The sequence below is a fragment of the Primulina tabacum genome, chromosome 3 (genome assembly GCF_025594145.1).
Source record: "Primulina tabacum isolate GXHZ01 chromosome 3, ASM2559414v2, whole genome shotgun sequence".
Classification (NCBI taxonomy): domain Eukaryota; kingdom Viridiplantae; phylum Streptophyta; class Magnoliopsida; order Lamiales; family Gesneriaceae; genus Primulina; species Primulina tabacum.
In genome coordinates this window covers 1,384,643-1,406,477 of record NC_134552.1, presented here as the reverse complement: position 1 = coordinate 1,406,477, position 21,835 = coordinate 1,384,643, and the positions used below count along the sequence as shown (strand labels likewise).

General features: G+C 36.7%; 2 protein-coding genes across 3 annotated transcripts; both read left to right on the top strand.

Annotated features, from left to right (window-relative positions):
• Nucleotides 1–1,811: 1,811 nt before the first annotated feature.
• LOC142538804 (protein ADP-ribosyltransferase PARP3) lies at nt 1,812–6,927 on the top strand. Of its 2 annotated transcripts, none has more exons than XM_075644101.1 (18): nt 1,812–2,179; nt 2,529–2,809; nt 2,901–3,096; nt 3,188–3,298; nt 3,387–3,444; nt 3,523–3,592; nt 3,981–4,140; nt 4,243–4,376; nt 4,451–4,688; nt 4,770–4,897; nt 4,980–5,056; nt 5,131–5,291; nt 5,542–5,751; nt 5,852–5,954; nt 6,032–6,114; nt 6,209–6,352; nt 6,427–6,609; nt 6,703–6,927. In XM_075644101.1, the coding sequence occupies exons 1-18, from the start codon at nt 2,174–2,176 to the stop codon at nt 6,769–6,771; spliced, it is 2,412 nt and encodes an 803-aa protein (XP_075500216.1). In that variant the 5' UTR covers nt 1,812–2,173; the 3' UTR covers nt 6,772–6,927. The 2 variants fall into 2 exon arrangements, with proteins under 2 accessions (XP_075500216.1, XP_075500215.1); XM_075644100.1 differs by having other exon boundaries at nt 3,523–3,596; nt 3,985–4,140.
• A 9,793-nt stretch (nt 6,928–16,720) lies between these two features.
• LOC142539211 (protein SUPPRESSOR OF K(+) TRANSPORT GROWTH DEFECT 1-like) lies at nt 16,721–20,734 on the top strand. The gene is made up of 8 exons (XM_075644497.1): nt 16,721–17,310; nt 17,515–17,620; nt 18,524–18,722; nt 19,145–19,213; nt 19,289–19,363; nt 19,452–19,550; nt 19,639–19,794; nt 20,379–20,734. Exons 1-8 carry the CDS (start codon nt 16,845–16,847, stop codon nt 20,502–20,504), a joined length of 1,296 nt encoding a protein of 431 aa, XP_075500612.1. The 5' UTR covers nt 16,721–16,844; the 3' UTR covers nt 20,505–20,734.
• The last annotated feature ends 1,101 nt before the right edge of the window (nt 20,735–21,835 follow it).

Below are 21,835 nucleotides of genomic sequence, written 5' to 3'. Positions count from 1 at the left end.
CTTCTGTCACAAGATCACTCGTCTAATACTCGTCTAATACATGCTTCCTATAAATCAATAGAACATCATATAAAATTAAATCAATGCATATAACAACAATAAGTATGTGATTTAGGGAAACTCAAGTATATCCTACTTGAGTCGATCTCCCAATACCACATTGACTTATACCTTTCTTTTATTATAGTTCGGACGTCGTTCCTGTCTGGAATTCAAAATCTGTCAACCCTCAATCTGGCAATGACAATATCAATAATACCATATCAATATACCGCCCAAATCAGTACCAATCTGATTAATCTGGATTTAATTCAAAATCAACGGCATAATGGCACAATCTCGATATCCCGGTCAATACAATCTCAACAGGTATTAATTACAATCCATAACCAATTATCCAATACAATCGGAAATCAATCAACAATCCAAATCTGTCCAATATCAACCGATATATTCTGAAAAATCATAACAATTCCATAATCAATCTGTTCTTTGATCTGACTTCGATTCTACAATGTCTAGTATTCCCAGAACACATAATAATGATCAAATAACCGTTCCTCCAATATTATAATTTCAAATGATAACAGAACTCAATAAAACTTACGTCCTGTTGTAGCTCGTGTCTAGAGGAGCACGGTACTGTGTCCGGATTCAAATTCTGATAACTGGATCTTGAAAAATCAATTTCCAAAGCTCCAAAATAACTTGAAGATTCTCCGGAGAATTTTCTCGTTTTCTTCTTGAAGAAGGACATGAAAATGTAAATGTATATACCAAGTTGCATGGTGGTGACAAGTGTCCCACTCAATTTTCCATATTTTCACTTTGGTCCCTCAATTATTCACTATTTGCAATTCAGCCATCAATAATTACGAAATTGCCATCAAATTTAAATCAAGTATTTTTTCCACTTAATTACAATATTGCCATCAAATTTAAATTAATTATTTTTCCACTTAATTACAAAAATGCAATCAATAATATTTTCTTTTCGGAGTCTCATAAAATTGATAATATCTCGGGCCTTACAACATCAATGAAACAAAACAAAATCAATAAGCTACTAAAGTTCTGTATGTTCTCTTCAATTTATCGTGCTAATAATATACATGAGTCGATGGATTTTGATATAACGACATCTTACCCAGGCAGATGACTCATGACCAAGTCAAACGCCGACTTGTCAGCAAGTAAGCGTTGTCCGTATGATTAAAGTCAACTCTTGTACGGCCAACACTTTACTTTGTCAACAAAAAAAAAACAAAAACAAAAAATTCAAGAAAAGGGTTCATTTTGGTTCATATTAAATACAAATAACGGAACAATTAAGCTGTATATATATATTTCCCTCAAAAGTGATTTCTTTTGAGAAAATTATTTGTTTTGGAACGTAAAGGTTTTGTGTTGTTACTTATGTAGATAATAATTTATCGATCTATATGTGAATAATAAATTAGATCAGATGAATTTTTATTATTTCACATGTTTTTATTATCAGTAATTGAATTCTAGTTAATATTTTTTCCGAAGGTCCTTAATTTATTTATTTTTTGTTAAAGTTATAAATTATGAATACTCCTACTATTATTACTATAAACATCTAACTCTATTTTTAGATTTAAAAAATGTCTTACTTTACGTATACAGCTAGCACCAAATCGAAGTGTTGGTGTGTGTCAGATTGCCTACTTGGAATGATGCAATTTACGTGGGGCCATCCCAAGTTTGCGGATGTTCTCGAATCTTGATAGGCAATTACGCGATTTCTCCTATGGTTCCAAGTGTATCGCGGAATGACTTCAGATTCTGCCGAGTTGCAGATTATTGGAACTGCGTGGATACTGCACTTAATAATTACCCAAGAACATTTTCGAAGAGATAAACGAAAAAAAAAAACATACTTTATTACATTGGCTTGCCGATTAGTCGTGGCAAACGACGCAGAAGTAGCAGCACACATGGAGGACTGTGAGAGAGACAACAGAGCCTCGGTTTTACTACAAAACACAGCACGTGTCTGGGTTACTAATTCACCTCCACCGCGTTTGATTACTCTGTGATATAGTGTGTGAGCCGGAGTTCTTCGCACCTTTGGTAAAAGTATCGAGTTTTTTTGGTCAAACTTTGTTCTTCATTTTAGGAAGAAACCCGATCAGAACGTGCTGTCAAAATGAAGGTTTGTTTATGAGATGGAGTTGTCTTTCAGTTCGGTTATGTTTGTACTACGTCTGTTTCTTTTTTCCCCTGAAAGACTTATGAATTTCAGTGGGTATAATTTAAGTGGGTATTGGGTATGTTGTACTTATATTTGCCACAAAATATTAGATTTCGAAGTAAAATTTACCAATAAAACTTTATATGTGCAGCGAAGCCAAGACAGAATGCAAAAAAATCTTCATGCATGTGTGTGTAGTACATAAAGTTTATGAATGTAAACAAAAAAGAAGTAGTTTGATGTATTTTATGTTTTTTTTGGAAGAGCCATCATGTTTATATTTTCTTGGTTCGTCTGTATGTATTTTAAGGTTCATGATAAAAGATCACATTCTGTTGACGAGGACAAAATGGTAAAAAGGAAGCATAAAGCAGAGGGAAAGGCACCCGAGCCGGAGCAGTCGCCCAAGAAGGCTAAAACAGAGAATGAGAGCAACCAAGATAATGGGAAATCTACCGAAGGCATTAAAGAAGAATTCAAGAATTTTTGCAAAGCCACAAGCGAGCATCTCTCGATCAAGCAGATGCGCGAGATTCTTGAGTCAAACGGCCAAGACCCAGGTGGTTCCGATGATGCTGTTGTTCCAAGATGGTAAATAAAAAAAATAGTTTTATGTTGAAAATTTTCCAGTTTTAGTTTTGCTCCGTGTGACCAATAGTGAATTTCTTGATTTAAATGGCAGCCAAGACATCTTGTTTTACGGTCCATTAGACAATTGTCCAATCTGTGATGGCTCCTTGGAGGCCTGTGGCTCGACTTACTCATGCAGAGGATCGTATAGCGAATGGTCTTCATGTCCCTACTCCACAAAGGATCCTCCAAGAAGAGAAAATCCTATCGAGTTTCCAGATTCTGTCAAAGATTCTGCTGTTGCAGATGTAGTTTATGCGATGTTTTTGCCATTTCTTTCCGAAATTATGAACTGGGATTTTTACCATCTTCTGAAAATTCTTTTTTTTAATGATTTAGTTACTGAGAAGACACCGAGATTTGAAAACTCGGCCTCTAAGGGAGCTTCCCGCCGATAAACCTTTCAAGGGGTTGATGGTTTCTCTTTCGGGTCGTTTAACTCGAACGCATGTAACGACTTCGATTTCTTCTGTTACTTGTAGTTCGAATCTGTCTTTAAGAAATATGGATTTTTATGTGGTCTATTTTTTTCATACAGCAATATTGGAAGTCAAAGATAGAGAAACATGGTGGGAAAGTTGTAAACTCCATCGCTGGTGAGTGCATTGGGGAAAAATCGATAGAATTGTTGTTGGAATATGCATGAATTAATGTGGAAATACGTTTGATTGTAGGTGCTACTTGTGTAGTTGTGACTCCGAGTGAGAGGGATCGAGGCGGATCAAGCAAGTTGGCCGATGCAATGCAAGTACCTTTGATTTTGAATAATAATGCACTAGAAGAGCCCCTTATCATACACAGGGTGTTGCATCCCATGTCTTAGGTTCAGGTGTTGAGAAATCATTATTGCGTGATCATATTGCTTACGATTCCGTAGGCCCCTTAACTTCGGGTTTCGGTTTGTATATTGTTCTCAATTTGAAACAGAAATGAGCAGCTATACTAAAAAATCTTCGTGCACAATTTGAAAGCAATCCGAAATAGCATAGTTCTCTTGCTGGTTAGAACTTTAGAACTTACAAATCCCTAGAATCGTCTATGTTACTTTGAAAAGCCTTACCTCGATTCTTTCCAAATTAAAATGGAGCATTGGATTTGTTAGTGGATGTGGACCTAATTGGGGAATTTTCAGAGAGAGCGGCATACCAGTGGTAAGGGAAGCTTGGTTAAGTGACAGCATAGAGAAAAAAGAAGCACAGCCTCTCGATGCCTATGTCGTTGTGGGCGGTAAAGGTATTCCTTTGGATAAGCAGGATGCAAGTGAGGATGCTTTTGAAACCATCACAGCTGAGGTATATATATGTATGTGTGTGTCTCTCTGTCATGGCCCCTGTTCGGCACTCACTAATTTCGAAATCGGTTCTTTTAATATATTCTTGGTTGATAAATCTCAGCTTAAGGTATATGGAAAGAGAGGTGTACACAAGGACACAAAGTTGCAGGATCAAGGTGGACAAATACTAGAAGAGAATGGAATTTTGTACAATTGCGTATTTGCAGCCTCTGACCGTGCTCGAGGAGTGAATGAGTATATCTCAGTTCTCTTGTCTTGAAGTTTTAATTATTGGCTTGGTTACTGACGGGTTAATTTCATTCCAACAGATGTTGCATTTTGCAACTGATTGTTGTGCCCGAAAATCGTCTTTACATGTACTATAAGAGGGGAAAGATAGGTGATAATTCAAACATGGAAGAGAGATTAGACGAGTGGGAAAATGTTGGCGATGCCATTAAAGAGTTCTCTAAACTTTTTAGAGAGTTGACTGGAAATGAATTTGAACCATGGGAGACGGAGAAGAAAATCCAGAAGAAGAAGCACAAACTCTTTCCTATTGACATTGTGCATTTTCTTATCTTGTAAACTATTTAGTGCATTCGACCCTGTATACAGAATTACAATCAATTTTATTATTACTCGTAGGATGATGGGGTCGAAGTTAGACACGGTGGTTTAGGCCTTAGGCAACTCGGAGTTGCGGCTGCACATAGCAAGCTCGAACCCAAGGTGGCGCATATCATGAAAATTCTGTGTGGCCAGGAGATTTATCGGTGGGTAGGCCATGGTTTTGATTAAATTTACTTGTATTTTTTTTATGTTTCGGGTAGGCAAAATGCTATGTTTTGGTTGTAGGTATGCTTTGATGGAAATAGGGATAGATGTTCCGGATATACCTTTTGGTATGTTGACGGATCTCCATTTAAAAGGATGTAAGTTATTTCCGTTGTCTTGCTCTATATATTAGTGTAACAATTACAGTTTCTCATATATGAGAATAATGCAGGTGAAGGTGCTCTTTTGGAATTTGTGGAGAAACTCAAGCAGCAGAAAGAAACAGGGATGAAGGGGGAAGCAATGTGGTCCGATTTTAGCCAAAGAATGTTTACTCTTATGCCTTCAACAAGACCGTTTATTTTCCGAGATTCTAATGATCTTGCTGATCATGTGAGTGTTCTAGAAACTCTGAAATGTTGGAGAACACTGTATCCAAGTACTCTGAAAATGTTTTTAGAGGAGGAGTGGAAAATGTTCTGTTCGAAATTTGGTTTCTCCAGCATGTTCCTTTTTCCTGATGAATTGAATAACGAATTGATATTCATAAAATATTGGACCTGGTAATTCAGTTTGTGTAAGTTATTTTGGTTGAACTGAACGTAGGTTGTGACAGAATGCTAATTTTGAAAGAGACGTGCAGGTTGTGTCTGCATTCGAGACCGTAAGAGATATAAACGCAGCTTCACGGATCATAGGAGATATGTCCGGTTCGACTCTTGATGACCCTCTATTTGAAGTATACAAGAAATTAAGATGTTCCATATCTCCTGTAGAGAAAGAAGCCCATGATTACAAGATGATAGCAAAATATCTGGAGAGAACTTATGAACCTGTCAAAGTCGGAGAAATTGTACTCACTGATTAATCTTGTCGTTTGATGTTTGCATATCTTAAGACAGGGAGTTTGAATTTTTTGCATATTTTAACAGTCTTTTCTGACTGTCTTTTAGAGTTATGGAATATCGATTGAGAATGTTTTTTCCGTGGAATTGAGTGCTTGCCCTTCTCTCGAGGAAATGAAGAAACTACCTAACAAAGTCCTCCTGTGGTGTGGTATGACTTGATCCGAGACTCCTTTCATGCATGTCCTTTTTTCGGATTCTCCGGAGTTTTTAATCATTGAATATTAGGTACTCGAAGTTCGAATATGCTGCGTCATCTTCAGAAAGGATTGTTGCTCGCTCCATGCTCTCTACCTGTCCCTGGATACATGGCAAGATCGATTACTTACCAATTATGCTTACGCCTTGTGTTACATGCTTTGTTTTTATTGTTTCGGTGAGCATTTAGTATAATTTTATCTACAGTTTGGGAAGGCTATAATTTGTTCAGATGCTGCATCAGAAGCGGCCCGGTATGGTTTCACCGCCGTAGATCGACCAGAAGGATTCCTGATCTTGGCCATTGCATCGATGGGTGAAAATTTAACAGAACTGATCTCCACGCCAGAGGTATTCATAGCTCGTACTTTTTTCATTTGTTGTCGTACTTGCAACTTCTTACCTGTTCCCTTTCGGTGTTTCAGGATTCAGCATCTCTTGAAGAGAAGAAACATGGAGTCATAGGTCGTGGCCGGAAGAAAACCGATGAATCGGAGCATTTCATATGGAATGACGACATAAAAGTGCCATGTGGTCGACTGATCCCATCGGAGCACAAGAATAGTCCTCTCGAGTACGATGAATATGCAATCTACGATCCCCAACAGGTTAGAGATACACAGATCATCATACCCTTCAATTTTCTCTCTTGGATTGGAAAAGACATCTCAAATCCTTTGGTTCTTGTTCCCATTTGACAGGTCACCGTAAGGTTTCTGGTGGCTGTAAAGTTTGAAGAGAAAGATGTAGTGTACGATGTAGAAGAATAAGTAGGTTATATGAAAGAATAGTATATAATTTTGGTGGGTCACGAGTAGAGGTTTGTAGGTGAGAAGGGTAGATTTTGATGAAGAATATGATTGGCTCATGTTTTTGTCTGTGGAGTGGTCAATGTCAGGCAAAAAAATATTTTGTGCGTGTGACAAGATTTACTGTCGTTTTAGTTCTTATTCCGTGGCCTTCTTGGGTTTGTGTTCAGGATTATCGCAGCGTTATCGTCTCATGCATATATGAGACTATTATTCTCCTCCAATATCAATATTGAGAAGCCATACATTTTATGCGATCCTTACTGTGTCACACTTTAGATCAATTGTAATACAAGCTGAGTGATGTAAAATATATCATGTTGGAAGAAGACCTGAGCAATCAAGATTATGGCGGTCTCTCACCAAATGAGACAGGAACCAGACCAGCGGCGGAACCTTTATGTACAGCTCGACTGAGCTGAAGCAATGTGTCCTACTGTTGTACATTTTATGCTATCCATACTGTGTATCACAATGTGTTGTGTATCACAATGTGTCCCTTCATACGTCAGATATGCTGCGGCAGGACCCTTCGGCACACTTTAGATGATTCTCTTAGATGAGATTTAATGGGATGGGATTTACATTAGATAAAATAATAAAAATTACATATCCCATATTGAATGTTTATAAAACGGAACGAGGGGATTAGTTATAAATAAAGCTTATAAATAGAGTTCAATTCTTTCAGTTATTGTATCTCAAAATCAAAAGCTTTTCACCTTTGATAAAAAAGGAGTGCATAGAAAAAAAATATTTTTTTCTTGAGTGCGAGAATTCTCTTGTGTGAGTTAGAGAAATCATTTTTTCGGTATATTTGGGTTGGAGTGAGAAATATTGAGTGTATTGGTGTATACACTTGTAATATTTCTTCCAGTTATAAAAGTTGCAGTGCTCCGTGGACGTAGCCTATATTGGGTGAATCACGTAAATCTTTGTGCTCTTGTTGGTTATTTTATTCCGCATTTTTGGTACTATATTATCATCGTGGTCGGCATCGCTTCGGTATAATTTCCCAACAACTGGTATCAGAGGCTTCTTGTGAAAATTTTTAAGAATTCTGAGTATGCTCTTGTGGTTGCAGCTTTGTCTGAACTTCCACATCAGAAAAAAAATTTTAGATTTTTTTGCTAAGGTTAGAGAAGTGATGGCCGGAGATGATGGATCGGGACCGGGAATCAAGAAGTTTCAGATAAGAGATTATCTGTACAGTAAGAAGTTGCATCAAATTCTATCAGGAAAGAAACCAGAAAAGATGGAAGATGATGATTGGGAGCTATTTGACCGACAGGTGTTAGGTGGAATACGAATTATCCTAAGGAAAAACGTGGCAAATAACGTGGCAGAGGCAAAAACAATGGAGGAGATGATGTCCATTTTGTCGGACATGTACGAAAAGCCATCGGCAAATAATAAATTACATCTCATTAATAAGTTATTTAACTTGAAGATGAGAGAAGATGCATCGGTGGCTAAACACATCAATGAATTCAACACGATTGTTTCACAGTTAACATCGGTTGAAATTAAATTTGATGATGAGATTCGGGCTGTAATGTCCCAAAAATCGAAAAGTCCACGTGAACCACATGAATGAAAATTATTAAATTTATTTGGTATTTTATTAAATTGTTTTAAAGCAATAAATGCATATTTATTTCATTAAATTGTGTTTAATTATTTTTATGCATTTTATGCATAATTATTGCATGATAGAATTTATTTCATGAAATTTTAAAGGTTCATGCATTATAGATTTTTAAGTTGCATTTCGCGCTCGAACGAGGAACAGAGACCGGAGAATTTTCAGGAAAATTATTTTATTACATGATTTATTTTTATAAATTAATTTAAGGTGTTTTAAGTGCAATTTTTAAAAATGAGAATTTTTAGGTATTTTTACCCACGGGATTTTATTTTTTTAACGGTACGCAAATTTTATCGAATCGGGGGACTTTTTAAGGGTTCGGCTTTTATTTTCAAAACCTTTTCAACACGAAATATTTTTCGGGTTTGTGTTAGGGTTTAATGGGCTTACTTTTAAGCCCGTTGGGCTTAATATCATTTTTACCTTTAATTATCAAATTTAGACCCATTAATTGATTAATTAACTATTTAAATATTATATATTAAGCCCCTAACCGAACCCTAATCATCTTACAACAAGCCGACACCCTCATTCATCACTCCCTGCCCTTGGTTTCAGAAAACATCAGCTGAAGGCCTTGGCTTTCCATTGTTTTGCAAAGGAAAAACTTCATCCGGGTTCTCTCGCATCGTTCTTGATCTTCGAACTCGCAAGGCATGCTTCGTATCACCTTTGCTGCATCAATCACGTAGTATATATCTGATTTTTATGTATGATGCATGAAGGAATTCGATCTGTCCAAGAACATGAAGGAAATTTTCGGTTTTCATCCATATTATGCCTTCTTTTTATTTTACTCACGTTTTTCCCTGGTTTGTGCAAGGGGCTGCGACCTAGGGTTGTTAAGAGATTGTTAAAGGTATCGAGGGTGATCCTGAAGGCAATACAGGACGTTGGTTGTTGTGAGTGATAGGGGTGAAGGGATGAGTCGAGGTGGGGGTTCGGGTTTGCTTGTATTGAGGGTGAGGGGGAGAACCATCGATGCTATGGTGAGCCAAGCGGTGGATCTACTTCTGGTGGGTCTGATCCACGTCCTTGGAGGACCCTAGCACTGTTGGTTCGATCCTTGGAGCAGCACACGTGATTTGGATGCAAGGGAACACGGGTTAGGTGATGGACTTCTAGCGGGTAAGCTGGTGGTGTAGGGGCGTGCATGGGAGCGGTGGTTTGAGTCGGTTGGGTACCTTAGTTTCTGATCTAAGTCCCTGGTGTGTGGGCTCGTGATTGGCGCGTTGGTTTGAGGGTATAGGCGTGAGTTTTGGGCAAGGGAAGTCACGAGGTGGGCAAATGGGATAGGACCGAGAGTTAGTAAATTTCTGGAAATGATTATCCGTGTGTTAGGGGGCTGATGTCATGGTTTTAGGAACATTTTAATATGTTTAAGATATGGTAGAAAGTTGGGAAGAATTTAGTAGAGTTTCGAGTCGGTTCGGTTTAAAATCGGGACTCCGGTTCAAGTTTTAAAACGAGTCGGTTAAGTTCTGATTTTGGCTTTGCATTTACGTCTAAGAACACTTTTAAAAATTTTTTGGGACATTTTAAGGAGTTTGGTAAGCTTCGAGTCAATTTTTAGAGGTCCAGGGTTGAAACGATAATTTTTGGGTTTCCAGGGGCAAAATGGTCATTTTGCACCGGGGTGAGATTTTGGTCCTGGCAGCTCCCTGAGCACAAATTTATGATATTTTAAATTTTTATGCATCATGTTTAAAATTTTTACGCAATTATGATAAATACGGTGCATGCTTGGTTTAAATGAAAAATTATGTACATGCATGCTTTTATTTAAGTGATGAATATGATGACACATTTTGAAGGAAGTGATTTAGTTGTGACTAACACGATGACACGATGACATGTAAGGCCCGGGCTCAGTGGGCGGGTAATGCCGTCGCTGATGACCCTCGCCGCCGGGTACCGCGGTTACACGTAGATGGATCCATCGACTGACATGATGACTTGATGATACGAAAGTCACAAGCTAATAAACGGAATTCAAATTAAGATTTTAACACGTATATGCTGATACGATGATACATGCTATTACCATGTTTTGACAGGTCACAGTTATGCATACGATATGATAACATGATGAGACATGTTTTGACACGTTACCAATTTACACGACACGTTTATGTTCATGTTTTTAAGCTCATGAAATGTATGTTGATTATGCTATTTTTCATTGTTGTGTGCTACGTATATGTACTTGTTATTACTGGTACAGGTGTGTTGAGTCTTTAGACTCACTAGGCGTGTGTGATGCAGGTGAGCATTTTGATCAGGGGACCGGAGGTGTCGAAGACTGAGTAGGCAGGCGGAATGTGCGGTGACACGACCTGAGGACCATTATTTTTCCGCATATTGATTCACGTGTTTTGAGAGGAGTTGCACATTTTTATATGTTGATGATATTACGATTTTTACACGTTTACGTTTTCGTTGATTTTGGATGACGTTAGTTATTTTTAAACTGCGTTATTCTTGTTGGCAAATAAATACGATTATTTTAAATGTTATTTTGTAATTGCGAGCTTTTTTTAAAAAAAATGTTTCCGCACTTTTAAACGGTAGACGTCTCACGGGCACTTATTCTTTTGGCGTCTTTACTAGACAATTGGGAACCAATGCGGGCAGTGGTTAGCAACTCTGTTGAAAAAAAAAAAACTAAAATTCAATGATGTCAGAGATCAAATTCTTGCCGAAGAAGTTCGCAAGATGGATTCTGGTGAAAGAACATCATCAAGTTTTGCTCTAAATCTCGAGAATAGAAGAAGGGACAGCATGGTAGATCCAAGTCAAGAAATGAAAAAGACAATAACATATTTGAAAAGAATGTGAGGTGCTGGAGCTGTGGTGAGACTGATCACTTGAAAAAGAATTGCAAATCAACGAAGAACGACGCTAATATTGTTACTGAGGAGGTACATGATGCTCTATTATTATCCATGGAAAGCCCAGTTGATTCTTAGGTTATGGACTTGGGAGCTTCGTTTCATACCACTAGTAATCGTGATGTATTCGATAATTACATTGCGGGAGATTATGTTAAAGTTTTCCTGGCTGATGGAAAACCCTTGGAAATTGTTGGTATGGGTGATATCCGGATGAAGATGACAAATGGATCTGTCTGGAAAATCAACAAATTAAGGCATGTACCAAAGTTGACACACAATCTGATTTCAGTGGGACAGCTTGACGACGAAGGTCATAAGGTGACCTTTTGTGATGGTTCTTGGAAAGTGAAAAAGGGAGCCATGATTGTTGCTCGAGGAAAGAAAATTGGAACACTTTATATGACTTCAAGTTTGAGAAATAAATTAGCGGATGTGGATGCTGGAGCTAATTCAAGTCTATGGCATAGTAGGCTTGGGGATACGAGTGAAAAGGGAATGAAAATGCTTGTTTCAAACAGAAAGCTACCGGAATTAAAGATCATTGAACACAAGCTGCGTAAAGCTGTATTTTTTGGAAACCAGAAAAAGGTGAGCTTTTCAAAAGAGGTTAGAGAACCCAAATCGGCGGATTTGGAGCTGGTATATACTCATGTATATGGACCATCTCCTGTGACATCCCTTGGAGATCACTCAAGATATTATGGCACTACTGTTGACGATTCGAACAGGAAATTTGGGTTTATTTTGTGAAAAATAAATCGGATGTTTACGAGACATTTAAACAGTGGGAGTTAGCCATGGAAGATGTGATGGATTCACTGTCATCCAATCACATGTGGGAGTTGTCAGAACTTCTTGAAGGTAAAAAGGTTTTACATAGCAAGTGGGAGTACTGGTTAGAACATGACGGTAGCAAGCGGTACAAAGAAATACTTGTTGTAAAAGGTGAAGAGGAAGTCATTGGTTACACTGATATTTTCTCTCTGGTGGTAAAGTTAACTACTATCAGGACTGTACTTGGATTGATGGTAAAAGAAGATTTACATCTGGAACAGATAGATGTAAAGACGACATTTCTTCATGGTAAGCTAGATGAAGAAATGAATCAATCACAGGGATTTGAAGTACGAGGGAAAGAGAAAATGGTGTGCAAACTTCAGAAGAGCCTGTATGGTCTCAAACAAGCTCCAAGACAGTGGTACAAGAAGTTTGATGATGTAATAAATAATGATGGTTTTCTGAGGTATCAGGTTGATCACTGTTGTTATGTGAAGCTTGATGGTTATTATATCATACTACTGATATATGTAGATGATATATTGATAGCAGGAGCTTGTCTGGAGGAGATTGATAAACTCGAGAAAGAGTAAACAAAGAAATTTGTTTTGAAGGATTTGGGTGCTGCAAAACAAATCCTTGGAATGGGGATCCTTAGAGATCGGGTGAATGGAGTCTTGAAGCTTGAGAAGATTCCTGGAAGCAAGAATCCAGCTGATATGCTCACGAAGGCTGTTATCATTGAAAAACTGAAGTTGTATTTGACTTCAGTTGGTCTCCTGGACTAACAAAGGAGGTATGAGCTGCTGCACTGATGGTGTGAAGACATGATTGAAATCAAGTCTTCAAGTGTGAGAATTGTTAGATAAGATTTAATGGGGTGGGGCCCACATTAAATAAAATAATAAAAATCACATATCCCACATCGAATGTTTACAAAACTGAACGAGGGAATTAGTTAAAATAGAGCTCAATTCCTTCAGTTATTGTATCCCAAAATCAAAAGCTTTCAGCTTTGATAAAAAGAGAGTGCATAGAAAAAAAGAGTATTTTTTTCCTGAGTGCGAGAATTCTCTTGTGTGAGTTAGAGAAATTATTTTCTCGGTATACTCGAGTTTGGGAGTGAGAAATATTGAGTGTATTGGTGTATACACTTGTTGTAATATTTCTTCCAGTTATAAAAATTGCAGTGCTCCGTGGACGTAGCCTATATTGGGTGAACCACGTAAATTTTTGTGTTCTTGTTGGTTATTTTATTCCGTATTTTTGGTATTATATTATCATCGTGGTCAGCATCGCTTCAGTATCATTTTCCAACAGAGTCGCCATACAATTTGTAACATTATCATGTTTATGACTGAAGTAATTTGATAAGGATACTTCTATTGTGCTGCTGTACTGGTTTAAGGTTCTTAAGGATAATGGAAAACCTTTTTAAGGTAATTTTTTAAAGATAATGAGGTTAATTTGATGGATAAGCAGCAGTATTTTGTTGTGATATATCGTTTTTCTCGTGTTCAAAACGCAGTAGAAGTTTTAAGATAATATTTTGACTTTCAAAATATTATTTTGGACACTCGTATGGTGGAACATACATAGATTGTTTATTATATATTTTTAGTGAACAATTGTCACTTGATTCCAACTACTCTGGTATAAGCAGGCGTAATTCTTGTTGTATTTTCTACTAATTTTCTTCAAAATCTTTTTTTTTTCAATCTCCTAATCCGGTCCACGTCTGAATGATTGTTCCTCTTCTAAATTGTACTAGAAAATTTAGAAGAGTATTTTGTTGGATATCAAAATTCGAGAGACGGCTCAACTCTAATTTTCTTTCAAGGTAGCCGAAATATTAGAGTGCTTGAGGGATGCATCCATGCCTAGTTTTTTTGGCAAATAGACATGTTATAAATACAAATAAATACATTATAAAAATAAAAATAGAATTTGGGTGGGTCGACCGAAACTTGAATCGAGTCGACCCAATGTTCTTTGGTCAACCAAAAAAATTGGGTCGACCCAATGTTTATTCTCTTGGGTCGACCCACCAAGCTTGTGTCGACCTTCTTCAACAAGAACACAATTCACGCACACACAAACACAAACCACACACGCAGAAGCAATGAATCGAAATAAACGTGAACATTACCAGATTTTGGTTAGCCATTTCTTTGATTGAGTCTGCGTCAAGGGAAGGGAAACTTGAGAAAGGGTCGAAAGAGAGATTTAGGTTTGGAGTCGACTGAATTGAAAAGAGAATGAATGCAATGTTAAGGGTTTTAATCAAATTTAATTATGTGTTTACACATAAAACATAGGGACATTTATAGGGTAAATGAGGAAAAAAGGAGTGTTGTAAGTGTTTATTCAATAAAAGAGAGTGAAGAATAATTTACTTTTTTATCCTTTATTTAAAATTTAATTTTCTTGATTAGTGGTGGGTCGAGCCTTTATGTTTGGGTTGAGTCTCGGACTCAATTTTTTACTATAACAAAAAACAATTTTAATTTTTTACAATTACTATTTTTTTCAGCAGACTTACTTCTCCACGAAACTTAGAAAGGATATCAATTACATATTACATTTGATAGCATTTTTGATAATTTTATAACATTGTGATTTTTATTAATATTTATATCATATTAAAATATTTACATATAAGATATCAATTATATATTACAACACTATCAATTTTTAGTTTAAACTCAATCATTATCTTTTAATTTTCAATTTTTATTTAATTATCTCATATTAAAATGTTTAATACAAATATAAATTATTTATGTTTTAACATGTTTAATATTTAAACTCAACCTCCACTTAAATTATTTATTCGAACTAAACTCGACCCAAACTCCAAACCTCAAACACCAAAATCCACCCACTCGACCTACTCCACCCAAACTGTATCCAAACTCCACCCAAACTCCACTCACTCCACCCAAACTCAACCTAAAAGCACAAAATTCAATCCAAACTCCACCCACTCCACCCCAAAAGAACAAAACTCAACCCAAACTCCACCCACTCTACCCAAAAGCACAAAACTCACTCCACCCAAACTCCACCCACACCACATGCTCGACCCACGTCCATTTGAAATATGTCATATGCTCGACCCACTCAACCTATTTCCCATTTGAAATATGCAACAAGACTCTATCCCCGCTCGACCCACTACGCCCATGCTCGACCCATTTTATAATACTTACTTATAGTTTCAGTATTTGGGATAAAAATAATTATTTGGTATTTTATATTGATTTTGAGTTGAATTAATGTGATTCATTTAAGCAGTTTTGATTAGAATTTTGTAGTTACAGTACACCACAATGAAAACAATTTATTGGGTCGATGATAGGATCGTGTGGGTAGAGCCAAAAGACCCAAAAACTCAACCCATCGACCTGGGTCGAGCAAAGCTGGACTGGGTCGAGCTCGACCCAAAACCCCAAGCTGGGTCGAGCTCGACCCACCTCGACCCAAAGTGGAGTTTTTGGAGGCGGCTCGATCCACGTTCAGTACACGAATAACATGGAAGCTCGACCCATTGAGATACATTAAACATTCATTCGAGTGAACATGTTGGAGTGAAATTTGATATGAATTTTTTAGGTTCCACTATTGTTATGAATTTTAGATACATTAAACATTCAATCAATATTCAACTCACATGGCTCGACTAAATGATACATTTTTAACATAAGGTTCCACTATTGTTATGAATTTTATATACATTCTAATTATATTTAAATAGATCATCATAAATATTAATTATATATTATATCAAAAGCTCAAAATCCACCAACTCTATCCACTCGATCCAAAATCGACCCAAACCCTAAATAAAACCCTAAACCAAACCCCAAACTCCACCCACTCGACCCAACCTTCTCAACTCAACCCCAAAACTCGACCCACTCTTGTCACATTTAGCACACTCCACCCACCTGCTCGACCAACACCATACTCAACTCACAATTTCTGCTCGACCCACACACTTAGAACACTCAACCGACACATCTTAGCACACTCGACCCACACATTGAGCACACTCTACCCACCTGCTCGACCCACACCACACTACTTGCTCGACCTACATACTTAGCACACTCAACCCACACAACATTGCTCAACTGTAAACACTCACACTAACTCCACCAACAAAAATTCTAACCAACAGACCTAACTTAAACAAATTTAGTTAGTGCAACATTACGATAATAGCAACAACATTTCGAGTATATATACTTATTTCTCATAAAAATCTTCAAATTTTCAAACAATATTTGATTATATTTTTGTTTTATTTGATGTGAGTAACACAAAAATAACTGGAATGAAACCATGAAACCTGGAGATGAGAAGGATGAGACCAGTTAATTTTTTTTTAAAATCAAATATAACTAACTAATTAATTAGCTAATTATTGATCTTATCTAACTAATAGATTCTACTCTTTTTTCTCGATTTAAAAAAATCAAAATCTTTTTATTTAATTAAATTTTAAATGAATCGTATATTTTTTATTGACCCTGACATTTATATAAATTGACTTATGATCCTATTTTTCAAACAAGTCACGTTATACTCCCTTTTCCCTGAATTTTCCGAGATACCGGTCTCCGTCTCCTTCTGATCCATCTCCCTCATCCTAGAAATAGGAATTCCTCAGAAATTCAAAGGGTTATCGTAAATATTCATGATCGGATAAAATGTATAGCAATTTCAAAGAACAAGCAATCGAGTATGTACGGCAAGCAGTAGCAGAAGACAACGCTGGCAACTACGCAAAGGCTTTCCCTTTGTATATGAACGCGTTGGAGTATTTCAGAACCCATCTCAAGTATGAGAAGAACCCTAACATTAAGGAAGCTATAACTCAGAAATTCACTGAATACTTGCGGCGAGCTGAGGAGATCCGAGCCATGCTCGATGAGGGCGGCCCGGGGCCAGCATCAAACTCGGATTCTGGTTTTTCTGGTCGGCCTAAGACCAAGCCTAAGGATGGAAATGATGGGGAGGACGGGCCTAAGGAGAAGCTGCGGTCCGGGTTGAATTCGGCAATCATCAGGGAAAAGCCTAATGTTAAATGGAATGATGTTGCTGGGTTGGAAAGCGCCAAGAAAGCGCTGAAGGAGGCTGTTATCCTTCCTGTGAATTTCCCGCAGTTTTTTACTGGTAGAATTCCTTATTGCTTTGGTTTATATTTTTATTTTTTTTATAATTCTCTTTTGATTGCCAGTTTTTCTTTGACCTTGAGATATTTTTTAAGTTTAGAACAAATATTAGAGCTGCAAGTGTAGATATTTGAAAAGGTTGTTATCTTATTGGAAAAATAATAGCCTATGTTTTTTAATGATTTACTGTATTGTGTGCTTTCAGGCAAGAGACGCCCATGGAAGGCTTTTCTTTTATACGGTCCACCTGGAACAGGAAAGTCCTACTTAGCCAAGGCTGTTGCCACTGAAGCTGATTCAACCTTTTTCAGGTTATTTATCCAGCTTGTGTTTGACTTTGTTTTATGTTGACTTAGTTTCGGTCGTTCTGCCTGGTATCACTAATCATATGTCTTGTTACCTTATCTTAAGCACAAGCGATTTTGATATATATATTTTGGGAGTGCTAATTTTAGTATGTTCCTACATCAAGTTCGAGGAGATATAAATTTCGATTTGGATTGTGGAGAAATCATGGAAATTCATACATATAGTTGAACATGCAAGTTTGCAGATGTATGCAACTATTGACATTACATTTAAATTTTTTGTTGCCAAGCATACGATCTATCTACTATAATGAAATTAGACAAGTATTTGTAATTGTATTGTTTTTCTTGAAATTTCGGGAAATTTCGGAATATCCTTGAAATTTCAGGAAATTTTGCAGAAAAAGTTGCAAGTGGGATTTCATTTGGCAGCCTAGAAACCAGAAATTTCTGGATTTAGGAGGAAATTTAGAACTATTTAGAATTGTTAAATTTTCTTTTAATGTTATGTTGTCGAATACTTCATTTAGTATCTAATCCTTGGAGTATATAGAGAGAATCATATTAACATGATTGAGCTACAGGCTTTGGCTGTGTAAACTTCCCACGGTGTTGTTTTGGTGATTTTGTCAACGGGGGGTAACAGTTGAAGAGGGTTCAGACTGCGGGCAAGTTTCCGTAGCTTGAGCATTTGCATTGTCACACATCAGGGCTCTGCTTTCATTCATTTTACAGATGATTCCATTGTTAAACATACAAAGTTTCTCATTTTTATTTGTTTGTTTTGTGTAGTTGGGAATGTTTTTCTTGATACATATTTTCTTTTGCTATTTTTCGTTCCTCGTGTTTACTGCTGAAGTGCTCAGGCCATAAAGTTAGCAAGTGCTTACTGCTGTTATTTTTCAGCATTTCTTCATCAGACTTGGTTTCAAAGTGGATGGGTGAGAGTGAGAAGCTGGTATCTAATCTATTCCAAATGGCTCGTGAAAGTTCTCCATCAATCATATTCATTGATGAAATAGATTCCCTGGCCGGCCAGCGTGGAGAAGGAAATGAGAGTGAGGCTTCCAGGCGAATAAAAACAGAATTGCTAGTGCAGATGCAGGTAACTATTAATAGTTTGAAGAAGTATTCCTGGATTGTCCAGGAAAAGCTTCTAAGTTGGATCTTTAGAATGGGTATTCTCCATAACAAGCCAATTTGGTGTGTGATACAGCGATAATTCACCTGATGTGACTAATACACGCCTGAGTTTAGTTTATAATGCTTTAATGGTCCTTTAAAACTGTTCTTCTGTATCATTTGGTTTTGAATATCATCCATGATTTCTTTCTGTCCCATGCTTTCTTTTGGTGACGTGTGTTGCAAAAATTGTACTCATCTAATCAACTAATAATATATCTACTTTGGATACTTATCTCTATTTCTTTGTTATTCTATTAGAAGTGGCACTACATAAATTTTAAAAATAATGAAGTGGCACTATGTAGCTTACCTTTTCTCTTCCTTTTTACCATCTATTAATAGGGAGTGGGTCACAATGATGATAAAGTTCTTGTTCTTGCTGCTACAAATACACCTTATGCGCTTGATCAGGTAATATATGTTCCAAAAATGCAAGGTGTGGGGCATGAAATTTTTTTTTGCTAAACTTGTATGATGTTTCTATAGGCTATCAGGCGACGGTTTGATAAGCGCATTTACATCCCTCTGCCAGATCTTAATGCGAGACAACACATGTTCAAAGTATGGAACTTTCCTTTTTATTTTCTGAGAAGAAATGAAATAAAATCCCTGGTCACTTTAACTCACGCATGGCCTTTTGCTTGTGCAGGTGCATTTAGGAGATACTCCTCATAACTTGACTGAAAGTGATTTTGAAGACTTAGCTAGTAAAACCAAAGGGTTCTCTGGTTCAGATGTTTTTGTTTGTGTGAGTTTGTTCGTTGGGTTATTCACTGATCCGTGTTAACAGCTACAAGTTATATGAGATATTAATGCCTTTTTAATCGTCTCTACAGGTCAAGGATGTGTTGTTTGAGCCTGTGCGTAAAACACAAGATGCCGTGTTTTTTAGGGAGGCTTCTAATGGCATGTGGATGCCATGTGGCCCTAAACAACGAGGTGCTGTGCAGATAACAATGCAGCAGCTTGCTGCTCAAGGACTTGCAGCCAAGGCATGATTTGGTAAATTTTAGTTGTTAACCTTGTAAAATGTTACAGGAATACTGTTTGCTACATTTCGTGCTTGTAGATATACATGAATTTTCGAGTTCAAAAACAAAAATAGAAATGAACAATAAAACCAAACGAATTAGAACTTGGTTGTCAATTCATCCATGAACAGTAAGAAAATATCATTTGTCTCTAAGTGGGGTTTCTTCTAAATATAAAGATAATGGTGCTAAAAGTTGATAAAACAAGTGAAACCTGTGACTTGCTAATATGGCTTATCACTTGATTTGTTGATGAAATGATTGATGTTGATTTTATGAGGAACTGTCAATAATTAGCATGATACCAAGTTTTGATGTTCCATCGGATCCATGTCTAATAGAATAAGCATAATAGTAGTTCTCCGAATGTTTGCGAAATTTCATAACATGGTATTGAGTTGTTGCACGATTTCAAGTCATGTGGGATCAACGGCTGAAAATTTTAATATTTTTAATGCTTATGATGCATAATCCAATTAAGTTGCATCACATCCAACAATAATTTTTATTAAGTTTAACTTTGCCTCTATTTCATGCTTATGTAGATAATCCCACCTCCCATATCAAGACCAGATTTTGATAAGGTGCTGTCAAGACAAAGACCAACGGTCAGCAAAACTGATTTGGATGTGCACGAGCGATTCACCCGGGAATTCGGCGAAGAGGGTTGAGGAAACCGACATGCATAGATTGAGCAACTACGCGGTCGCTTTCGTTTGTTTATATGATGCTGTCTCTAAAGGGTTCAATGTAAGCGACTTGATCTTTCAAGCAGTAAGGTCAAAGGTGACTCGACTTTTTACCCTTTCCTCGCATATTGAACTGGGCAATTAGCTTATACTTCTCAAATTGACTGTATTGGCAACAAATATTATGTCTCTATCGCTGTTTTACATATTGATATTGAGAGATATATACACAAAAAATAACTGTTACCTAGCTTTGTTGCCCCAGTCGTATGTTTCTAGCGCCGAGCGGGTTTTAATTTTGTGTGCCTGTTCTTTTATTTTTATGATGTGGGAAGTCGAAGTATCTACCATTCGATTCGAATGAACGCAATAATTTGTTAATCACGTAATCAAGTAAATTTCACTGAGTAAATTTTGTGAGATAAGTTTGGTCAAAAAAGTAGACTTGTCAAATAGGGTCAAGCTCGTCCCGCTATAAAAATTTAGCGGGCTGAGTTGATAAAATAGCAGTTCGTTTGGAGGTGGGCCAAGGTGGGTTGGACTGGGTTGGCCATTTAGAGTCCCGCCCCGCCTAATGGTGGGTTGCGGCGGGTTGTGGGCTGGCCCGTCCCGTTAGCTCGTTTTGACATGTTTACAAAAAAGTATTGATGTGTGTGCGCATTATGTTTTTTGTGAGGTTTTAGTTCGATTGAAATTGAATGAGAAAAATGTTTGTTGATGAGATAAATTTGATTGGAAGAAATTAAACTACAAGCGAATAAAAGTTTTGAACGGAAAATGGAGAGATTAATGTTGTAAAAAAGCAAAAAACTAAATCCTTAATTTAAATATAAAGGTAAAAAATGTTTTACATAGTAAGAATATTTAGGGACTTCATCCACCGATCAAACACTTGATAATTCAACTGAATTATATTAATTATGTCTTTTGGGGCAAATAAATAAAACATTAAATAATCGTTCATCCTTATTTCATAAGAGTCAAATTCTATAAGACAATATGAAACATCCTGTCTTCTTTATTGCTTTAAAAGTACTAGAAATTTTTTTTTTTAACACGCAATTTTCGGTCATTTACCTTTCTCACATGAAAATATTTTTATAAAATATTTTACCCTTTAAAATTAAACATTAACCAACTAGCATTTTAAAAACCAAGTGCAATAGTGATAAAATGAAATCATCGCATATTTTACCAAACCTAAAAAGCAATAATTTGAAAAGAATATCCCATACTAAACCTCTCAAAAATCTCTCAAATGCATAAATAAATAATCTTAAAAATCTTTAATCATAAAGCATGAGTCAAAAGTC